The sequence below is a fragment of the Anser cygnoides genome, chromosome 33 (assembly GCF_040182565.1).
Source record: "Anser cygnoides isolate HZ-2024a breed goose chromosome 33, Taihu_goose_T2T_genome, whole genome shotgun sequence".
NCBI lineage: Eukaryota > Metazoa > Chordata > Aves > Anseriformes > Anatidae > Anser > Anser cygnoides.
The window spans coordinates 1,279,368-1,300,762 of NC_089905.1; the positions used below are offsets into that span (position 1 = coordinate 1,279,368).

The 21,395-nt window shown below is 64.6% G+C and overlaps 3 protein-coding genes and 1 long non-coding RNA gene across 5 annotated transcripts; 2 read left to right on the top strand and 2 right to left on the bottom strand.

The window, feature by feature from the left end:
* Nucleotides 1-7,110: 7,110 nt before the first annotated feature.
* LOC136788070 (uncharacterized) lies at nt 7,111-8,298 on the bottom strand. Its single transcript, XR_010827076.1, has 3 exons — nt 8,184-8,298; nt 7,611-7,732; nt 7,111-7,236 (listed from the first exon to the last, which is right to left on the bottom strand). It is a non-coding gene; the product is annotated as an uncharacterized lncRNA (long non-coding RNA).
* Nucleotides 8,299-8,794: 496 nt separating this feature from the next.
* LOC136788068 (uncharacterized) lies at nt 8,795-13,711 on the top strand. The gene is made up of 6 exons (XM_066985854.1): nt 8,795-11,004; nt 11,131-11,457; nt 11,773-12,051; nt 12,341-12,445; nt 12,585-12,632; nt 12,802-13,711. The coding sequence occupies exons 1-6, from the start codon at nt 10,938-10,940 to the stop codon at nt 12,960-12,962; spliced, it is 987 nt and encodes a 328-aa protein (XP_066841955.1). The 5' UTR covers nt 8,795-10,937; the 3' UTR covers nt 12,963-13,711.
* A 1,210-nt stretch (nt 13,712-14,921) lies between these two features.
* Nucleotides 14,922-17,721, bottom strand: LOC136788109 (immunoglobulin lambda-1 light chain-like). 2 transcript variants are annotated; one of them, XM_066986023.1, is made up of 5 exons: nt 17,573-17,721; nt 16,812-17,141; nt 16,433-16,729; nt 15,860-15,978; nt 14,922-15,485 (listed from the first exon to the last, which is right to left on the bottom strand). In XM_066986023.1, the coding sequence occupies exons 1-5, from the start codon at nt 17,610-17,612 to the stop codon at nt 15,453-15,455; spliced, it is 819 nt and encodes a 272-aa protein (XP_066842124.1). In that variant the 5' UTR covers nt 17,613-17,721; the 3' UTR covers nt 14,922-15,452. The 2 variants fall into 2 exon arrangements, with proteins under 2 accessions (XP_066842124.1, XP_066842123.1); XM_066986022.1 differs by having other exon boundaries at nt 15,860-15,981; nt 17,573-17,720.
* An 82-nt stretch (nt 17,722-17,803) lies between these two features.
* Nucleotides 17,804-21,323, top strand: LOC125184680 (uncharacterized). Its single transcript, XM_048079067.2, has 6 exons — nt 17,804-19,257; nt 19,383-19,709; nt 20,025-20,303; nt 20,590-20,691; nt 20,831-20,877; nt 21,030-21,323. The coding sequence occupies exons 1-6, from the start codon at nt 18,684-18,686 to the stop codon at nt 21,180-21,182; spliced, it is 1,482 nt and encodes a 493-aa protein (XP_047935024.2). The 5' UTR covers nt 17,804-18,683; the 3' UTR covers nt 21,183-21,323.
* The last annotated feature ends 72 nt before the right edge of the window (nt 21,324-21,395 follow it).

The following is a 21,395-nucleotide window of genomic DNA, read 5'->3' on the forward strand; positions in this document are numbered from 1 at the left end:
CCCATTGTGTTTCGGGGCGGGCTGGCGGCCGCGCGGGGATCCTGCGCGCACCTGGCTGCCGGCGAGCCCAAAGAGGAGGCTTGGGTGCTTCGGGGAGAAAAAACTACAGTGGCTTTTTGGCGTTTCTGCAGGCAGTCCCAGTGGCGATTCGTGCTTCTCTGGTTGTCCCCGGCACGGGGCTGGCTGCCCAGAAGGTTTCCTTGTTTCGGGGAGGCGCTGCCGGGTGCTGCTGCCTTGGGGAGGTCGGCGGTAGCGAAATGCTCCGAGTGCCCCGGTGCTGCGTGGCTCTCGTACCTGCCGAGCCTGGGGAGTCACAGCAGGAGACCCAGGAGGCCGAGAAGGACGACGAGGGGCAGGTGGCACTGGAGGGGCAATCCCGCAGACTCCAGAATCTCCTGGGAAGCCGAGGAAGAGAAATCAGTTGGCAGCAGCCTGGTCCAGCGCGCTCCGCCGATCCCCTCTGCCCTCCCCCTGTCCCTGTGCGTGGGCTGCGGGGCAGAAACCAAAGTGCCCCGGAGCCTCCCTTCGGGAGCAGTGCAAGGCAAAGGGCTCCCGGTCGCAGAGTCAAAACTGGGGGAGAAACCCCCTGTTTTGCGCATCCCTTCCCCAAAGCGAGATGGTGCTCGAGAGGGTGGTCAGGAGCACGAATAACCCTTGTTGGGGCAGCGGGCGTTAAAGTTGGCTGGGTAGGGCGTGCGGGAGGAGCCGAGTTTTTTTGGGAATACGAAGAGAAATGCATCGGGTACTCACCTCGTACATGTACATGGTGGGAAGTATCGTGACGTTGTCGGGGTAATACTCGATGGTTGCGTACAAGTAATCACCTGCAGCGAAAGCATCAGATCGCTGGGTCGGTGCCACCCAGCGTAGGCTGGGAGCTGGACCCCAGGGGCTGCGGGGCCGCACCAGTTTGCACCAGTGGTGCCGGCACACCGCGGCGGGTGCAGGAAAGGCAACGCTGCGTCACCCCGGCGGTCTCTCTGCTCTGAGTGCACCTCAGTGAGTTTTTAGCTTGGCAGAGCGGGATCTGGGATGTGAGCGAGAGCCACTGGGGGCAGAGCAGCTCCAGAGGAAGGGCTTTGAGCTCCACTTTTAATCCTCTTGTACGTTTTACGCAGCTCTTGTCCCAGCACCGCTTAAGTTAGGCCCTTCCAGAGGGAGGGCGCCCGTTTCCCACGGGTTTGTTCCCGTTTGCACCCGCGGCTGGGGATGTGGACAAGATGTTTTCATCCGAGGGGTCTCCAGAGGCTGCTGCTCCTGGAGACGTGGCGGTGCCGGGGCCGCCCTTTAGGAGCCGAAGGAGCAGCAGCGCCTCCAGCACCGCCTGCAGCCCCTGGGGGCGTCCGGACCCCTGCCCCCCACCCCTGCTCCTGTTCCTGCAGAGCCTCAGCACTGGGTTACCCTGCCCTCGCCATGTGGTTTGTGTCAAAATTATCAAAAAGCGAGAATTTCTTACCAAAACGAGATGCGTAGTCATATAAAAACTGCGTTATTTCCTCTTCTTCTCCCACTTCAGCATACCCTGAAAAAAATATTAAAATAAACAAACAATAAAAAAACAAACAAGAAAGGAGCGGTTCGTACCCCACCAGCGTTAGCAGACTTGCACGGAGCCGGCTCGCTCCCCGCGCCAGCGGGACGTGATTTCGCAGGAACAGCTTTGCTGATTTATGGGCGCTTTGCGCAGAGCTTGCTCCCTCGTGGGAGTCACGGATTCGCAATCTGGCCCCTAATTAAATCAGGGACTTCAGAGCAAAAGCTCTCATGTTACAAACCGGACCGGAGCTCGCCCCCACGCTTGGGTTTTCCCTCCGCAGGTTTGCCAGGAGAGGGATCGGAGGCAATGGGGCCACAGGCATTGGGCTGCGTCCCCGTGTCCTGGGTGTCCCCGTGTCCTGGGTGTCCCCGTGTCCTGGGGCCCATCCCTGGCACAGAGCTGTGTTTCCGTGGGTGAGCTGCTATAAATAGGTTCGTGCATCGCACAACTCGGTCCAGCTCGCGCTGAGCCCTGCTCATTTCCCTTTTCCACACGTGCACTTTTCTCCTTTCACGCTCGGGGACCGTTACGACCCGACTCCCTTATTCCTCATGTGCTGGTGGGTGGCACCCGTGGGTGCCCCTCTCCACACCGCGCCCTGTGTCCTCGCGTGCCCCGAGCTTCCCCAGGCTGTGCCCCCAGCCCGGAGCCCCGTTCCCAGCACCACGGCGCGCTTTGACCCAGCCTCGAGGTGCATGGGGAGGCAGCGCCGGGTGGGCGCCTGGGACCTCCCTTTGGGAGGCTCGGACCCGTCGGGAGCGCTCCGTTCCTTCCCGGCTGCGCTCACGTCAGCTCCCAGCCACCTTATCCCTGCGCTGGGCTTTCCGAGAAAGTTTTCCGTGCAGGCTCCTATTTGTGCTTGGGATAAAACGGGAGCTGCGTCGCCGGGTGGGAGCAAAGAGCTTCCATCTGGGAAGCCCCGGCTGCGTTTAACCCCTTGCACGGTGCAGGACGCGCGGCTCCATCCCTTCGCTCGGCAGAAGGGCTCCCTGCAGCCCAAAGCAGTTTCCAGCCACAGGTTTGCTCTGGGCACTGCTGCTACCCAGCTTGGCTCGCCTGGTGCCCTCCGGCTCGTGGGCACCCACCTGAGGACTCGGCAAGTCCTGTTTGTTCCCTTGCCTGCGTCCCGTCTCCCTTACTAGGTCACAGCTGCGTGCCGCGAGCTCGTTTGAACGCAGTGTGGAAAACGTTACGGATTGTCAAACTGCCTCTCCTGCAAGCACCCGCTCTGCTGTGACTCGCAGGGTGTGCGCACCGAGCTTTCCCCGGCTCGGTTTTGCTCCCGACACCTCCGCCGCCAAGCAAACGCCCCCCAGCCCCTTCTGCCCGACCGCAGCCAGCCGTCCCGCAGCATCCCGGGAACACGCACGGTCCGAGCTGCTCGAGCGCCCAAGTTGCAAGGCAGTAAAAGAGAAGGAACGGCGCATTTACCCAGCAGAAAAGGAAGAGCCAAGACCGCCACGAACAAAAAATTCATCGTCCCGCGTCGCGGTGCCGTCTCCTGATGCTGCCCGGTGCTGCCGCTCAGCAATTTCTCGAGACGTCCCAGCGGCACGGCCGGGAGGCAGGAAATGACACTGCTGGGGGCCGGGCCGAGCGGCCCCCGCGCTGGGGAGAAGGCACGGCACGCTCCTCCGAAACGCGCCCAGTTGGGTGCGATGGGGTGGCTGCGCCAGGGGGGCGCGTGGCCTCTCCCGGAGCGACGGCGGTCGAAGGTTGCCCTTGGCAAAGAGCTTCCCCTTTGCCCAGGAGCGATCGCGGGGCAGGTGGCTCCGGTGGGGCTGCGGCAGCCGGGCAGCGGGCGAGGGCTGCGCCCGCACAGCGAACGCTTTCGACAGATGAATCCACAGCCGAGGGGCAGAGGCAGAAACGCTGGCCGGGAGCCAGGGCTGCTAAATGCGGCTCCTGACTTCCCTTAAAAGTTTAGGGGATTTTTTTTTTTTTTTTTGCCTGGCTCTCGTTTCACCTCCAAGTGCCTCACGTTCTCAGGCGGTAAGCAGAACTGTGAATGGCCGCGGGTGGATTTTATCCCGTAGCATGCAGAAGTGCCCCGCTGCGGTGCGCCTTAGGCCCCCTTTCTCTGTTCACCGCGCTCTGCGCTCCGCTGCTGCATCCGCAGGGTGTGGTGCCCTGGTACACACTGCTATCTGCTCCTTCTTTACTCTCAAAAAATAAAAACAAACTGGGAGAACATTTCTTGGAGAGAAACCAGGAGGAAAACGAAACGTCGCCGCTCTGCTCTCTGGGGAAAGGAGCTGGGGCTGGCGCAGGAGGGCTCGAAGCTGGGCGTGAGAGCGGCGGCAGCAGGAGGCGGCTTAGGGGCACGCGAGCTGCTGGGGCACGCAGCTTGCTGCAGGCCGCTCCAATCCCTATTGATGTTTTTTTTTGGGGAAAAAACACGCCTCGCCGCCGTGGGTTCTTCTCCCAGCAGCAAAACCCGTGCGATGGGCACGGCGGCGCGGACCTTTGGTGGCTTTGGCCACCCCCAGCGCCCCTGGCACCGCTTCCCAGCCCCGTGTCCCCGCTGCCTCCGTCCTCCCCTCGCCGGACAGGGTTTTCCCCGGCCCCGTTTTGGGGCTGGGAGAACGGGAGCGGGGCGAGGGAGGCTGATGGCCGACGGCCGCGCCAGCCCTGCTCCGAGGAGCCGGGGTGCAGGCGGGAGCGAGCTCTGCGTGATGGGCGCGGGCACCGCGGGAGCAGCAGCATGGGACAGTTTTCCCCTCCCCATGCTCTCGCTGTCAGTTTTACACCGAGGAATTAGCCAAAGCGGGTCCTTTTTCGACAGAAAAAGCATCAAACAGAGCCTGGAAGTGTTTCGCAGCCTCCCGTTGTTGCATGTGCTCTGCCAAAGGGGCTTTTCCCAGCGATCCGGAGAGCTTGACAAAGGGTTAAGCGCGGAGGAATGCTGAGCAACCGAGCAGGCAGGAAGCGAGTATCTCCAAAGCGTCCCCTCGACCCACAGAAATAACATCAAAACCAAAATCTCAACCCAAGCAGAAATCTGAGCTCGCTGGGAGCGATGCGGCGAATTCCTGCGGGGCTCGGGTGGGAACGGCTGGAGCAGCGTGGGAGAGGGAGAGCCATAAAGAGTCCGAACGCCGGGGTTTTGGGGCTGGTGGGGAGGGAGGGGCGAGGCAGGTTTAGAAGGATTATCCTGCCTTTTAGAGGGGGAGCTGATGGGGCTGGGATGACAAACTTCTTGGCAGGCAAACAGCCGTGGTGCAAGCGTCGTTCCTTTGGGGCTGAAATGGGGAAATGGGAAAGGGGCTGTGGCGGTGCTGCTGCGGGCTGCGATCTGCTCGGGGACTGGCACGCGCCTTTAGGTTTGTTCCTGCTCCCTTTTAACATCTTGCAACACAGAACTAAAACATCACCCAGAGAGTGGCCAGGAAAAGTGGCCAGAAGCAACGCCTTTCCCATCTCCGCTCCCATGCTCCTATTTCAAAATCTCGCTCCTATTTTGCGTGAGCTCTGTGTTTCTCTGTCTTTTTCCTTATTAAAGCCCGCGTGCCAAAACCAAGCTCTCCGAGGTCGCGCGGCGAGGGACGGAGAGCGGCCCTGCACGTGGGAGCTCTGCAGCCAGCGGTGGGAGCGCTGCCTTTCACATGGGAAAGTGCGGGGCGGGAGCCAAAAAAATGTGGCTTTTGTGCAAGGAACCACGGAGCTCGCACCGACGGCTCTGGCCCCTCACGGCACCGAGGGTGCTGGCGGCACGGCGCGGCCGGGGCTGGATCGCGGTGGGGGTTTGGTGCCGCAGACAGCCCGGGAAGGTGCAAAGGGAATCGCTCGGGTCCTCTGCTTTAGGATGCATGGCGTCATTTCCCAGCTTTCATAGGAGGAAGCAAAACTCGCAGGGAAATTAAAAAAATGCAGCTGGTAAATAAGACTGCGCTGCTAACAATGCCTCGCGCCCGAGCAGATGACATTAGCAGGATTCCTGCGGAAGCAGCCGGAGGACATTGTTTGGTGCTTCTGATGCAGAAGACAAGAAGATGGATGAAACTGCCCAGCGATGGGAGTGGGAGGGAAGCCCCAGGCCTGCTCCCCACGGCATCCGCACCCACGGGTGCCGGGACGGGGACCCCGCGCCCCGCGGTGCCGCGCGGCGGGCGGAGAGGTAGGTGGGGCGGGCGCTTCCCGCAGGAGCCCCCTGTGGCACGAGGGGATTTCTGCCAAGCAAAGGAGCCGTTCCTCCTGCGCGGCGTTCTGCTCTAAATAAAGCTTTCCTGCCCTTCCCAGCTGGTTTGTGAGCAGCGCTTGCTTGGGCCGCTCTCGGCAAAGCGGGGCGTGCACGGCGCTGGGAGGGAGGCGCTGAGATGGAAAAAAGGGCCGCTGTGAACGGTGATTCCCAAAAAGCGCGCACGGCGCATCCACGGTTTTCCCCGTCCACGCCGGTGTTTGCTGCACCCCGGGCACCGTCCTCTTGGGGGGCTCTCAGCCAGCTTTGCGCGGCCGCTCGGGTGAACACGAGGGGGGTCTCCAGCCCCACGCCGCCCCCCTGCTGCTCCTTGGCCGGGACGGGCGCCAAGACCACCCCTGGCCTTCGTCCCACACTGCCGAGGCTGGGTGGGGAGCCCCAGGAAGACGGCTCCAAGCTGTTTGGTTGGCAGGCGGCTGTCCCTTCCTAATTAAACACAGAGCAGCGAGCTGGCTCCCAGGCTGGAATGCGGCTCGCTTCCCTTCCCCTCCCCATGGAGATGCTCCTCCAGCCGCGTGCGTCCGGATGACGCCGAGGGGCCAGCGCTGCCCGCGGGGGCACCGCGAGTTTTGGCCCCGTCGCTCAGTGGTTTCCCCTTGGGGCTTCGTGTCCCGGCCGCGGGAGCGGCAACGCGCGGCACAGCGCATGGAGGGGAAGGGGAGGTTGCGGCAAACCCTGACGCCAGGTGAGCCTGGATGGCTGCCCCGGCACGGGGTCGCGCTCGTGGCCGTGGGCAGGGAAGGTGCCGAGAGCACGGGGAGCATCCTCGGAGCAGCCGCGCGTTGCGGGGTCGCCCTTCAGCGCGTCACGGCACGGTGAGCAGAATGCGGAGAGGAGGGGCCGAAACGGGGCTTTGCTTAAGGCTCTAAGTGTAAAGAGACTTTTTTTTTGCCCTGTTTAACAGCAGCTCCCCGTGGCTGTCACACAGGGTAGCGCAAGGAGCAATCCCAATGAAGCCGAGACCTCGCTTGCTTACCAAGAAATCACGAGTTTTATTTGCATGCGATTTTTCACGGCTATCGAGCTTCCCGCAGCGCTCTCGGCATTCCTCCTCCCCCTCTGCCATGACTCCAAGCAGGTAAATCCAGCAGGAAAACGGCACATTGCCCACCCGGACCTGCTTCTGGGGCTGTGGAAGGGGGCAAAAGGGGGTTGGGGCTGCTTGAGGTGCCCTGGCTGCCCCCACCACAGCCGGACACAGCTCCCGCAGCACCAGCTCGCCCCGTCCGCCTGGCGTTTGGCTTGAAAGATTAGAGAAGAGGAACCCAAAGTGTCCGCTAAAAGCACTCCCCAGCAGGCTAGGAAAGACCTGCGGGGATCTCGCCGCGCGCTGGGGCCGTGCCCGCCCAGTCCCCATCACCGCAGAGCGCAGGATCCCACAACTTTCCCTTTCCTCTCTTTTTTTAGCTGCTTTGGAGACCGCAGGCGCGAGCGGCTTCTGGCAGAGCGGGCGCGGGGAAAGGGCTTCTCAGTGCCCCACCGCCCCGTACTCGCACTCGGTCTGCAACAGAAAGCGAGAAGGCGCGTGGTTAAACCCGCGCCCCGCACCGGGGAGCCCTTCCCGGCGACGGCTGGGGAGAAACGAGCGCGTGCCCCATGCCCTGCTCGCGCTTCCACTCGTGCGCCCTGGAGCAGCTGCTCCCAAGCGCTTCCGTAAGGCGAGCGAAGGCAGAGCGGGGCCGGACGGGGTGCGGAGCAAAAGGCGCTGGGGCAGCGCTGCACCTGCACCTGCAGGGGATGCTTTGCCCGCGCCAAAGCCCCCAGCCGGGCTGCTTTTGAGCTCCTTCCTCCTGCCTCGCCGAGAGCCGAGGCCGGCCCGCGAGGCGCAGAACCGCCTCACGGCGCCTCGTGCCGGGGGCTGGGGAAGCAGCTCACCTCCGGGCCCCGTCTCAGCACCGCGCGGGCCGGCCTTCGGCGGAGCCGGGATGCCCACCGGATCAAGCCCAGGACGGCGGCGCCGGGCGGCACGAACGCCAGCAGCCACAGGAAGCATCCTGCTGCAGGGAGGGAGGGGAGGAGGACGAGACGTTGGAAATGGTTCACAGAGCTGGGACCGGGCTTTGGTCGAGCGCCCGAGCGCAGCAGCGGGGCGGCCGGGGAAAGGGAGGAGGAGAGAAGCGGCCGCACCGCGGGGCGATGTGGCCAGGGCATCGTTCGCAGCGTTTCAGCGCGTGGGGAGCCCAGAGAGACGGGGAAAAGGGATTTCCAGATCTTCCTTGTGAGGAAAGGCTGGAAGAACCGGGCTGCGATGGGCTGAGAGAGGCCGAGACCTGCTGCGGAGCAGGACGATGGACCCAGGCACCTCCCCGCGTCCTCTGCTGTGTTTTTCTACGGACTGCAGCAGCAGAAGCAACGGGACGGGGGCGTTCGGGGCTTATAGTCCCTGCAAGCACAGACCAAGCACAGAGCAAAGCCCGCGGTCCCAAGGGGGCTGCTGCTCGAGCTGACCTGTGCCGACGGTCCCGCTGACAGCCCCGCTGACGTTCCTGCCCGTGCCGCGCTCCGTGGCCGTGCACGCCGCGGCCCCGTCCCAGCGCTCGGCCGAGACCCAGGTGAGGCTCCAGGCGCCAAGAACCCCGCGCTCGTCCACGGCCTCGGCATTCGCCGGGGTGTCCCTGCCGTGGTGCCAGCGGACGGTGTCCCAGCCCCTGGGGAGGTCGTGGAGCTGGCACAGCAGGGGGACAACGTCCGAGGGCTCCTCCGCGTCCACGGGCACCAGGATGGAGAGCTTGGGCTCGGTGGCATCTAAAAGTGGGTGGGAAAACCCAGTGTCCCCAGGGGTGTCCCCAGGGGTGTCCCCAGCACCGCCACACGCTGCCGCGCTCACCTGTGACGAGGAGCCTGGTCCCGTCCCCGAAGTGGGAGTACGACACGGAGGAGGTGCAGTAATAAGACCCAGAGTCCTCACGCTGCACATCGCTGATATTAAAGGAGAAAAAACCCGGTGCTCTCACCGTCCCTGAGTATCTCCCCTTTGGCTTTGAGAACTCTGTGCTCTGGTAAATCCATTCCAAGCTGCCGTCCGGCTTCTCCCTGTACCAATTGGCACGCCGTGGGCTGCCCGAGATGTTGCAGCTCAGCTCCGCCGTCGCCCCAGGGGGCAGCCAGAGCTGCGCTGGGCTCTGCTGGATCCACGGCTCCTCCGCAGAGGCGGCTCCTGCACGGGAGGAGCGGGTCTGAGCGCAGCAGCCGGTGCCACGGGGTCACCCTTGTGCATCGGGCTGTCGGCTTCTGGCTCCACGGCAAAAGGTTTGCAGGCGAAAAAAGTCAGGGCTGGATCAGCGCCTGGCACGGCGTGTGAGAAGCCCGCTGTGCTTTGGCATTCGGGAGGCAAGTCCTGCCTCTCGGAGAGGCAGCAGCACCCCGGGGTGGGTTTTGCACAGCCGCCGCGCTCAGGCTTTCGAAGAGATCGCGTTGAAAATGCTTCAGGGAAACTCGTTCAGCAAACCTCTGATGAGCGTAAGCCCCGCGGCTGTCTCCCCTCCCTCTGCCCGCCGGCTCAGGTTGGCGTTAAGCCGCTTCGGACGATCCCAGGTGGGTTTAGCGTAGCAGAAAGCAAGGCTGGAGCATTCATGGAGTGGGACGTACCTGTCAGGAGGAGCAGGAGAACCCCGGGCAGGCTGCACATCTCCGGCTGGGGTTGGCCACGCTCCTCGGTCGCCTCTCGGGTCCTGCAAAAAGCTTTGAGCGGGCAGAAGGGAGATTTTGGCTGGGCGTGGGACGAGGGCTCAGGTCTCACGGCAGCCCCGAGCCCCTCTCCCTGCCCTGGCCGTGCAGGGGCCGGATCCCAGGCTCCGCGTGCCGCGGCGCGAGGCGCAGCTCTGCGGCGTCCTGCGGGGAAGGCGAAGGTTTTGCTCGGGTTCAGCGAAGGGCGAAGCCGATGGCCGGGTCCAGCAGCCAGCGGGATGAGGACGTCCTGGAGCCTGGCCGTCACCTGGGGTCGCAGAGGCAGAGAGGGAGCCGATGCCTGGCAAGGGGACGGAGCTTAGAAAGCGAAACGGGGCGGCGGGCGCAGCCCCGGCCTCCTTCGCCCCCGCCGCAAGTGCTCGATGGGCCGCGCGCCCCGCTCCTGCTCGCGGAATGGAATTTAATTGCAGCTCCTGATTGCACCGGGGGGGTCCTGCTGCGCTTTGTCTGCCTGCGCATCGCCCCGAGGAGCCCCGGGCATCGTCCCCTGCTTCTTCCTCTCTCGCTGCTCGGCACCGCGGCCGCTCGTGGCCTTCGGGCTGGAGCAAACCTCACGAGGCCGTGCCCCGTGGACGGGGATGCGTGCAGGCACAGTTCTGCTCTGGAGAGGAGCACGACGAGCACCGGGGCGGGCGGCGAGGTGCCTCTGGGCTGGGCAGGGCCCCGGGGAGCCGGCGGGCACTGGCGGGGCAAAGGCGGCTCGCGGAGGCTCGGCCTCGTTGCAGCAGCTGGAGGCTGGGTGTGGAGCTGCCTGAGCCGAGGAGCGCTGCGGTCAGCCTCGCCTTGTTGATTTTGTCACTTCTCTGCTGTTTATTCGCACAGAACCCCTGCCCCCCCACTCCGCTGCCAGCAAACCGTTGGGTTTGAAGGTTTTCGTCGCCAAAGTTCGGCGCCCCTTTAGCAAAGAGCCACGTTTGCCGAACCGCAACACGAAAGCAGGGCAGGGGGATGGGGACCAAAGTTGCCTCTCGCCTTCAGTCCCCGGCCCTTTGAACGTCACCGTTAAGGTCACTTTGGCTGATGTGAGGATGGCTGCGGGGGCCGGGGCTAGGGGTGCAGCCACCCCCGCCCTGAGGCAGCTCTCCAGCCCCTGCGCTGCGGTTTCCCCAAAGCACGAGCGGCGGCACGGTGCGCTGTGGTTTGTAGTGCCCAGCGCTGGGGCTGGCTTCTTCCTTCGTGTCGAGTATTTGGGGGTGGGCATCAGAGGGCGTCATGGGGCCTCTGAGGGGCCGCCTCCGGCCCTGAGCATCACAGAAATGGTTAAAACCCAAATTTTCCTACCGGATGTGGGTCCGTGCCAGCAAGCTGACATGAGCTCTGCACCCAGCGACGCGCCCCACAGCTGCCGGCAGCGGCGTGTGGGGAGGACACATCCCTCGTGGGGACACCGTGTCCTTCGTGGGGACACCGTGTCCACACGGCTGGGGGGCTTCGCTGCCGGGGCCCCGCACTTTGGGCAGCCTCAGGTCCCGGTGCACTCGGCTGCCCTGCAGAAGGCCTGGGACGCGCACGACGATGGCACCCCTGGGTTTCTCCTGCGCGAAGGCGCTGCTGGCCACGGGGCTGCTGCTGCTCTGTCTGGGTGAGCATCGGGGCAGGGGCTGGGCATAGGGGGGTTCTCTTGCTTTCCAAGTGCCCCCCGCATGGTGGGAGCACGGGCTGGGCTTGGGGGGCAGGTGGTGAATGAGGCCCCGGTCGGTCCCTGCAGTGCCGGCAGCGCTGCTGCTGCTGCAGCAGCCCCAGCCCATCCTCTTCGTGGAGCCCGGGGCTGCCGGGGAGATCGGCTGCATTCCGGACGAGGAGCTCGATGGCAAAGGCAACGTGCTCTGGTACCGGCGTGTCCATGGGGAGCAGCCCCGGCTGATCCTCAGCTGCATCCAGGAGGCTCAGGAGGGATTTTCCTGTGAGTACACGAGGCAACGCGCCGTGCTGCACATCGCTGCCGCCCGCACCAACCACACCGGCCTCTACCTCTGCGCCTACAAAACCGGATCCATTCTGCTGTTCGGCAACGGCACCGCGCTGATCGTGGGAGGTAGGGGGGCGGCTGGGCTGGGGGTGGCAGGGGGACCCCCACATGTACCCCCGAGCCCCCCCGTGTTAGATGGGGATCCCCCGTGACTCCCCAGTGGATGGTCCCCTCCTGTACTGTCCACTGGATGCGACCCCCCAAGTCCCCCCATCGCACAGTCTGCACCCATGTCCCTATGTTGGATGGGACCCCCATTTCTCCCCATTGCAGGGACCCCCAACCCCCATGCCCCTCGTGTCACTATGCCGGGGTCCCCAGGGGGACGCGGGGTCTCTGCCCACATCGGAGCCCACCAAGCCCCTGCTCTCCTTTGTGCAGACAGCTGGAGGGCCCAGAGCTGGGTGCGGGTGCTGGCGCCCCACGGCTCCCCTTCAGACCCCCCCGGCCTGGTCTGTGCCGTGGGCAACGCCAGCGGCCCCGTCCTCGTCTCCTGGCCGGGGGGGACCCGAGCCCAGGAGGTGCTGGGGCTGGGGGGCAGCACAGAGCTGCTCATCAGCCCCGCGGGCATCGCTGGGAGCACCGGGGGGCTCTGCGAGGTGCGCTTCAACGCCTCCGGTCCCCCCGTCCAGAGGAGCGTGGAGCTGCACGGGGCCAAGGGTGAGCACGAGCCTGGGCAGCGGGGTGAACAGGGGAGAAGGCAGAAGGGGTGTCCCCCCCTTCCCCGGCAGCTCCTCAGAGCTAGGGCATGTGTGGGGAAACTGAGGCAGTGGGGATGGTGTGGCCCGGGGATCAGTGGGGGGAATGGGGGCGTGTTGGGGGCAACGGGGGGATGTTGGGGGGCGCTGGGGGATAATGGGGGGCAATTGGGGGATGTTGGTGTATGGGAGAGGGCAGTGGTGGGGACAGCGGGGGTCAGAAGATGGCTGGGACAACCCGCCCCCCTCAGGTGCCTGCACGACACCAAGTGCCGTGGCCATGGCCGTAGCTAGGACATTGCTGCTGCTGCTCGGCCTCAGCCTCGGCGTCTGCTGCCTCCTCTGCGCATGGATGGGTAAGGAGCTGAGCAGGGCCTGCAGGTGACGGCCCCCCGTGCCCCCTTCTGTCCTCTGCTGCCCTGCACCCCGCTCCCCCACCTCCATCCCCAATTCCCCTCCGTCCCCATGCTGGGGACACGTCTCTGTCCCCACCAGAACTCCGGCCCAGAGCCCCGGACTCTCCTGCAACCCCAGCACCAGCAGGTGAGGCCGTGCGGTCCCCGGGTGTCCCCACACTGTGTGGTGGTGATAGCAGGAGCAGTGCCCTCGTGGCTTCACATGGCCGTCCGGCACCAGGGGATGGCCCAGGAGAGCCCCATAGGGTCTGGGGGGCCCAGGGCTGGGGTCGCTCTGATGGCGTTGGTGCCCGCAGGGAGAGCTGACGTACGCCCAGCTCCGCTTCGCCACCCCAGTGAGGGCAGCGCCGTGACCCACGGGGCTGGGCCCCAAGGCCTCGGTGGCGGCGCCGTGCAGCCCCGGGAGGCCACGGCTGCCCCGGCCACCATGACAGCGGGGAGGAAGGAACGGGATTGAATCTCAAACGAGGGGGACATAAGGGGACTGGAGCTGGAAGGAGGAGTGAATAACAGGATTGGACCTCAAATGTGGTGTTAATAAAGAGATTGAAGCTAAAACGAGGAGTAAATAATGGGGTTGAACCGCAAATGTGGCAGTAATAAAGAGATTGAAACTCAAACGAGGAGTAAATCATGGGGTTGAACCTCAAACGAGGAGTAAATACAGAGATTGAAGCTCAAACAAGGAGGGAATAAAGAGATAGAACCTCAAATGAGGAGGAAATCGAGATTGAACTCAAAAATCAACGCCCCCCACGAGAAACGCCGCTACTGGTGCCTGGGGCTGGTGGGGAAGCCCCAGGCCTGCTCCCCACGGCACCCGCACCCACGGGTGCTGGGACGGGGACCCCGCGCCCCGCGGTGCCGCGCGGCGGGCGGAGAGGTAGGTGGGGCGGGCGCTTCCCGCAGGAGCCCCCTGCGGCACGAGGGGATTCCCGCGGGTCCTCTCACTGGTGGCTAAGGAGAATAGGTCGGCGCCTGCCCCTCCGCTCCCCCTCGAGAGGAAGCTGTAGGCCGCGATGAGGCCTCCCCTCAGCCTCCTCTTCTCCAGGCCGAACAGGCCAAGTGACCTCAGCCGCTCCTCATACCTCTTCCCCTCTAGGCCCTTCACCATCTTTGTCGCCCTCCTCTGGACACTCCCCTACACTTTTACATCCCTTTTGTACTCTGGTGCCCAGAACTGCACGCAGTGCTCGAGGTGAGGCCGCACCAGCGCGGAGCAGAGCGGGACAATCGCTTGCCTCGACCAACTAGCGATGCCGTGCTTGATGCACCCCAAGATACGGTTGGCCCTCCTGGCTGCCAGGGCAAACTCCTGGCTCATGTTCAACTTGCTGTCAACCACAACCCCCAGATCCCTCTCTGCGGGGCTGCTCTCCAGCGTCTCGTGCAGGACCCGGCACTTGCTGTTCTTAAACTTCATGCGGTTGGTGATCGCCCAGCTCTCCAATCTCTCCAGATCTCTCTGCAAGGCCTTTCCACCCTCAGCCGAGTCTACAACTCCTCCAAGTTTGGTGTCGTCGGCAAATTTGCTCCCACAGACCTGGCCAGCTTCAACTCTAGTTGGGCTTTGGCCACACGAATTTTCTCCCTGCAAACACGAACAGCGTCCCTGTATTCCTTCCACGTCGCCTGACCCTCCTTCCAGCAGCCGTACACTTCCTTTTTTCGCCTAAGCTCCAGTAGAAGATCCCTGGTCAGCCAGGCCGGCCTTCTGCCCCGCCTGCTCGACTTCCGATATTTTAGAATCACCCGATCCTGTGCTTTTAGGAGGCAGTGCTTAAAGACTGACCAGCACTGATGGACGCCAGTGCCTTCAAAAGCAGTTTCCCAGGGGACCTTGCTGACTAGTTCCCTGAGCAGCCTGAAGTCTGCTTTCCCCATGTCCAGGCTTGAAGTTTTGGTGGCAGTTTTCCTTCTGTCGCCATAAATTTTAAACTCAACCACTTCATGGTCACTGTGGCCGAGACGGCCGCCAATTGCCACGTCCCCCGCAAGACCCTCTCTGTTCTCCAACAACAGACCGAGGAGGGTGCCTTTCCTAGCTGGCTCCCTTAGCACCTGCACCAAGAAGTTGTCATCTAGGTGCTTTAGGAACCTCCTGCACTTGCTCGTGTCGGCCGTGTGCTGATCCCAGTTGACGTCTGGCAAGTTGAAGTCCCCCATAAGGACAAGGGGAGTTGATCTCGAGGCACCTCTTAGTTCCGCAAAGAATAATTCATCGGCGTTGTCGTCCTGGCCAGGTGGTCTGTGACAGACTCCCACAACGCCATCCCCTTTATTTCTTCGTCCCTTAATCCTTCCCCAGAGGCTCTCAACTCTGCCATCGCAACTTGAAGTTCCACACAGTCCAGCCCCTGCCTCACGTACATCGCCACCCCCCCACCTCCCTGTGGCTCTCACACAGGGTAGCACAAGGAGCAATCCCAACGAAGCCGAGACCTCGCTTGCTTACCAAGAAATCACGAGTTTTATTTGCATGCGATTTCTCATGGCTATCGAGCTTCCTGCAGCGCTCTCAGCATTCCTCCTCCCCCTCTGCCATGACTCCAAGCAGGTAAATCCAGGAGGAAAACGGCACATTGCCCACCCGGACCTGCTTCTGGGGCTGTGGAAGGGGGCAAAAGGGGGTTGGGGCTGCTTGAGGTGCCCTGGCTGCCCCCACCACAGCCGGACACAGCTCCCACAGCACCAGCTCGCCCCGTCCGCCTGGCGTTTGGCTTGAAAGATTAGAGAAGAGGAACCCAAAGTGTCCGCTAAAAGCACTCCCCAGCAGGCTAGGAAAGACCTGCGGGGATCTCGCCGCGCGCTGGGGCCGTGCCCGCCCAGTCCCCATCGCCGCAGAGCGCAGGATCCCACGACTTTCCCTTTCCTCTCTTTTTTTAGCTGCTTTGGAGACCGCAGGCGCGAGCGGCTTCTGGCAGAGCGGGCGCGGGGAAAGGGCTTCTCAGTGCCCCACCGCCGCGTACTCGCACTCGGTCTGCAAGAGAAAGCGAGAAGGCGCGTGGTTAAACCCTCGCCCCGCACCGGGGAGCCCTTCCCGGCGACGGCTGGGGAGAAACGAGCGCGTGCCCCGTGCCCTGCTCGCGCTTCCACTCGTGCGCCCTGGAGCAGCTGCTCCCAAGCGCTTCCGTAAGGCGAGCGAAGGCAGAGCGGGGCCGGACGGGGTGCGGAGCAAAAGGCGCTGGGGCAGCGCTGCACCTGCACCTGCAGGGGATGCTTTGCCCGCGCCAAAGCCCCCAGCCGGGCTGCTTTTGAGCTCCTTCCTCCTGCCTCGCCGAGAGCCGAGGCCGGCCCGCGAGGCGCAGAACCGCCTCACGGCGCCTCGTGCCGGGGGCTGGGGAAGCAGCTCACCTCCGGGCCCCGTCTCAGCACCGCGCGGGCCGGCCTTCGGCGGAGCCGGGATGCCCACCGGATCAAGCCCAGGACGGCGGCGCCGGGCGGCACGAACGCCAGCAGCCACAGGAAGCATCCTGCTGCAGGGAGGGAGGGGAGGAGGACGAGACGTTGGAAATGGTTCACAGAGCTGGGACCGGGCTTTGGTCGAGCGCCCGAGCGCAGCAGCGGGGCGGCCGGGGAAAGGGAGGAGGAGAGAAGCGGCCGCACCGCGGGGCGATGTGGCCAGGGCATCGTTCGCAGCGTTTCAGCGCGTGGGGAGCCCAGAGAGACGGGGAAAAGGGATTTCCAGATCTTCCTTGTGAGGAAAGGCTGGAAGAACCGGGCTGCGATGGGCTGAGAGAGGCCGAGACCTGCTGTGGAGCAGGACGATGGACCCAGGCACCTCCCCGCGTCCTCTGCTGTGTTTTTCTATGGACTGCAGCAGCAGAAGCAACGGGACGGGGGCGTTCGGGGCTTATAGTCCCTGCAAGCACAGACCAAGCACAGAGCAAAGCCCGCGGTCCCAAGGGGGCTGCTGCTCGAGCTGACCTGTGCCGACGGTCCCGCTGACAGCCCCGCTGACGTTCCTGCCCGTGCCGCGCTCCGTGGCCGTGCACGCCGCGGCCCCGTCCCAGCGCTCGGCCGAGACCCAGGTGAGGCTCCAGGCGCCAAGAACCCCGCGCTCGTCCACGGCCTCGGCATTCGCCGGGGTGTCCCTGCCGTGGTGCCAGCGGACGGTGTCCCAGCCCCTGGGGAGGTCGTGGAGGTGGCACAGCAGGGGGACAACGTCCGAGGGCTCCTCCGCGTCCACGGGCACCAGGATGGAGAGCTTGGGCTCGGTGGCATCTAAAAGTGGGTGGGAAAACCCAGTGTCCCCAGGGATGTCCCCAGGGGTGTCCCCAGCACTGCCGCACGCTGCCGCGCTCACCTGTGACGAGGAGCCTGGTCCCGTCCCCGAAGTGGGAGTGCGACACGGAGGAGGTGCAGTAATAAGACCCAGAGTCCTCACGCTGCACATCGCTGATATTAAAGGAGAAAAAACCCGGTGCTCTCACCGTCCCTGAGTATCTCCCCTTTGGTTTCGAGGTCTCTGAGCTCTGGTAAATCCATTCCAAGCTGCCGTCCGGCTTCTCCCTGTACCAATTGGCCCCCCATGGGCTGCCCGAGATGTTGCAGCTCAGCTCCGCCGTCGCCCCGGGGGGCAGCCAGAGCTGCGCTGGGCTCTGCTGGATCCGCGGCTCCTCCGCAGAGGCGGCTCCTGCACGGGAGGAGCGGGTCTGAGCGCAGCAGCCGGTGCCACGGGGTCACCCTTGTGCATCGGGCTGTCGGCTTCTGGCTCCACGGCAAAAGGTTTGCAGGCGAAAAAAGTCAGGGCTGGACCAGCGCCTGGCACGGCGGGTGAGAAGCCCGCTGGGCTTTGGCATTCTGGAGGCAAGTCCTGCCTCTCGGAGAGGCAGCAGCACCCCAGGGTGGGTTTTGCACAGCCACCGCGCTCAGGCTTTCGAAGAGATCGCGTTGAAAATGCTTCAGGCAAACTCGTTCAGCAAACCTCTGATGAGCGTAAGCCCCGCGGCTGCCTCCCCTCCCTCTGCCCGCCGGCTCAGGTTGGCGTTAAGCCGCTTCGGACGATCCCAGGCGGGTTTAGCGTAGCAGAAAGCAAGGCTGGAGCGTTCGTGGAGCGGGACGTACCTGTCAGGAGGAGCAGGATAACCACGGGCAGGCTGCACATCTCCGGCTGGGGCTGGCCACGCTCCTCGGTCGCCTCTCGGGTCCTGCAAAAAGCTTTGAGCGGGCAGAAGGGAGATTTTGGCTGGGCGTGGGACGAGGGCTCAGGTCTCACGGCAGCCCCGAGCCCCTCTCCCTGCCCTGGCCGTGCAGGGGCCGGATCCCAGGCTCCGCGTGCCGCGGCGCGAGGCGCAGCTCTGCGGCGTCCTGCGGGGAAGGCGAAGGTTTTGCTCGGGTTCAGCGAAGGGCGAAGCCGATGGCCGGGTCCAGCAGCCAGCGGGATGAGGACGTCCTGGAGCCTGGCCGTCACCTGGGGTCGCAGAGGCAGAGAGGGAGCCGATGCCTGGCAAGGGGACGGAGCTTAGAAAGCGAAACGGGGCGGCGGGCGCAGCCCCGGCCTCCTTCGCCCCCGCCGCAAGTGCTCGATGGGCCGCGCGCCCCGCTCCTGCTCGCGGAATGCAATTTAATTGCAGCTCCTGATTGCACCGGGGGGGTCCTGCTGCGCTTTGTCTGCCTGCGCATCGCCCCGAGGAGCCCCGGGCATCGTCCCCTGCTTCTTCCTCTCTCGCAGCTCGTGGCCTTCAGGCTGGAGCAAACCTCACGAGGCCGTGCCCCGTGGACGGGGATGCGTGCAGGCACAGTTCTGCTCTGGAGAGGAGCACGACGAGCACCGGGGCGGGCGGCGAGGTGCCTCTGGGCTGGGCAGGGCCCCGGGGAGCCGGCGGGCACTGGCGGGGCAAAGGCGGCTCGCGGAGGCTCGGCCTCGTTGCAGCAGCTGGAGGCTGGGTGCGGAGCTGCCTGAGCCGAGGAGCGCTGCGGTCAGCCTCGCCTTGTTGATTTTGTCACTTCTCTGCTGTTTATTCGCACAGAACCCCTGCCCCCCCGCTCCGCTGCCAGCAAACCGTTGGGTTTGAAGGTTTTTGTCGCCAAAGTTCGGCGCCCCTTTAGCAAAGAGCCACGTTTGCCGAACCGCAACAGGAAAGCAGGGCAGGGGGATGGGGACCAAAGTTGCCTCTCGCCTTCAGTCCCCGGCCCTTTGAACGTCACCGTTAAGGTCACTTTGGCTGATGTGAGGATGGCTGCGGGGGCCGGGGCTAGGGGTGCAGCCACCCCCACCCCGAGGCAGCTCTCCAGCCCCTGCGCTGCGGTTTCCCCAAAGCACGAGCGGCGGCACGGTGCGCTGTGGTTTGTAGTGCCCAGCGCTGGGGCTGGCTTCTTCCTTCGTGTCGAGTATTTGGGTGTGGGCATCACACGGTGTCGCGGGGCCTCTGAGGGGCCGCCTCCGGCCCTGAGCATCACAAAAATGGTTAAAACCCAAATTTTCCTACCGGATGTGGGTCCGTGCCAGCAAGCTGACATGAGCTCTGCACCCGGCGACGCGCCCCACAGCTGCCGGCAGCGGCGTGTGGGGAGGACGCATCCCTCGTGGGGACACCGTGTCCTTCGTGGGGACACCGTGTCCTTCGTGGGGACACCGTGTCCACACGGCTGGGGGGCTTCGCTGCCGGGGCCCCGCACTTTGGGCAGCCTCAGGTCCTGGTGCACTCGGCCGCCCTGCAGAAGGCCTGGGACGAGCGCGACGATGGCGCCCCTGGGTTTCTCCTGCGTGAAGGCGCTGCTGGCCACGGGGCTGCTGCTGCTCTGTCTGGGTGTGCATCGGGGCAGGGGCTGGGCATAGGGGGTCCTCTCGCTTTCCACGTACGCCCTGGGTGGTGGGAGCACGGGCTGGGCTTGGGGGGCAGGCGGTGAATGAGCCCCCGGTCGGTCCCTGCAGTGCCGGCAGCACTGCTGGTGCTGCAGCAGCCCCAGCCCATCCTCTTCATGGAGGCCGGGGCCGCGGTGGAGATCAGCTGCATTCTGGACGAGGAGCTCGATGGCAAAGGCAACGTGCTCTGGTACCGGCGTGTCCATGGGGAGCAGCCCTGGCTGATCCTCAGCTGCATCCAGGAGGCTCAGGAGGGATTTTCCTGTAACTACACAAGGCAACGCGCCATGCTGCACATCGCTGCCGCCCGCACCAACCACACCGGCCTCTACCTCTGCGCCTGCATTGTCGGATCCATTCTGAAGTTCGGCAACGGCACCGCGCTGATCGTGGGAGGTAGGGGGGCGGCTGGGCTGGGGGTGGCGGGGGGACCCCCACATGTACCCCCGAGCCCCCCCGTGTTGGATGGGGATCCCCCGTGACTCTCCAGTGGATGGTCCCCTCCCGTACTGTCCACTGGATGCGACCCCCCAAGTCCCCCCATCGCACAGTCCGCACCCATGTCCCTATGTTGGATGGGACCCCCATTTCTCCCCATTGCAGGGACCCCCAACCCCCATGCCCCTCGTGTCACTATGCCGGGGTCCCCAGGGGGACGCGGGGTCTCTGCCCACATCGGAGCCCACCAAGCCCCTGCTCTCCTTTGTGCAGACAGCTGGAGGGCCCAGAGCTGGGTGCGGGTGCTGGCGCCCCACGGCTCCCCTTCAGACCCCCCCAGCCTGGTCTGTGCCGTGGGCAACGCCAGCGGCCCCGTCCTCGTCTCCTGGCCGGGAGGGACCCGAGCCCAGGAGGTGCTGGGGCTGGGGGGCAGCACAGAGCTGCTCATCAGCCCCGCAGGCATCGCTGGGAGCACCGGGGGGCTCTGCGAGGTGCGCTTCAACGCCTCCGGTCCCCCCGTCCGGAGGAGCGTGGAGCTGCACGGGGCCAAGGGTGAGCACGAGCCTGGGCAGCGGGGTGAACAGGGGAGAAGGCAGAAGGGGTGACCCCCCCTTCCCCGGCAGCTCCTTGGAGATGGGGCACGTGTGGAGAAACTGAGGCAATGTTGGGGGCAATGGGGGGATGTTGGGGGGCGATGGTGGGATAATGGGGGGCAATGGGGGGATGTTGGAGGGTGATGGGGGGGTAAGGGGGCAACGGGGGGATGTTGGGGTATGGGAGAGGGCAGTGGTGGGGACAGCGGGGGTCAGAAGATGGCTGGGACAAGCCGCCCCCCCAGGTGCCTGCACGACACCAAGTGCCGTGGCCATGGCCACAGCCGGGGCGCTGCTGCTGCTCGGCCTCAGCCTCGGCGTCTGCTGCCTCCTCCGCGCACGGACGGGTAAGGAGCCGAGCAGGGGCTGGGGGTGATGGCCCCCCGTGCCCTTGGCCATCCCCTGCTGCCCTGCACCCCGCTCCCCCACCTCCATCCCCAATTCCCCTCCGCCCCCATGCTGGGGACACGTCTCTGTCCCCACCAGAACTCCGGCCCAGAGCCCCGGACCCTCCTGCACCCCAGCACCAGCAGGTGAGGCCGTGCGGTCCCCAGGTGGCCCCACACGGGGTGGTGACGATAACGGGGCCAGGCACGGGCAGCGTCGGGCACCAGGGAATGGCCATAGCCCCACAGGGGTTGGGGGGCCAGGGTTTGGGCCGCTCTGATGGCGTTGGTGCCCGCAGGGAGAGCTGACGTACGCCCAGCTCCGCTTCGCCACCCCAGTGAGGGTGACCCATGGGGCTGGGCCCCAAGGCCTTGGTGGCAGTGCCATGCAGCCCCGGGAGGCCACGGCTGCCCCGGCCACCACGACAACGGGGAGTAAGGAACGGGATTGAACCTCAAACGAGGGGGAGATAACGGAACTGGAGCTGGAAGGAGGAGTGAATAACAGGATTGGACCTCAAATGTGGTGTTAATAAAGAGACTGAAGCTAAAACGAGGAGTAAATAATGGGGCTGAACCTCAAATGTGGCAGTAATAAAGAGATTGGAACTCAAACGAGGAGTAAATCATGGGGTTGAACCTCAAACGAGGAGTAAATACAGAGA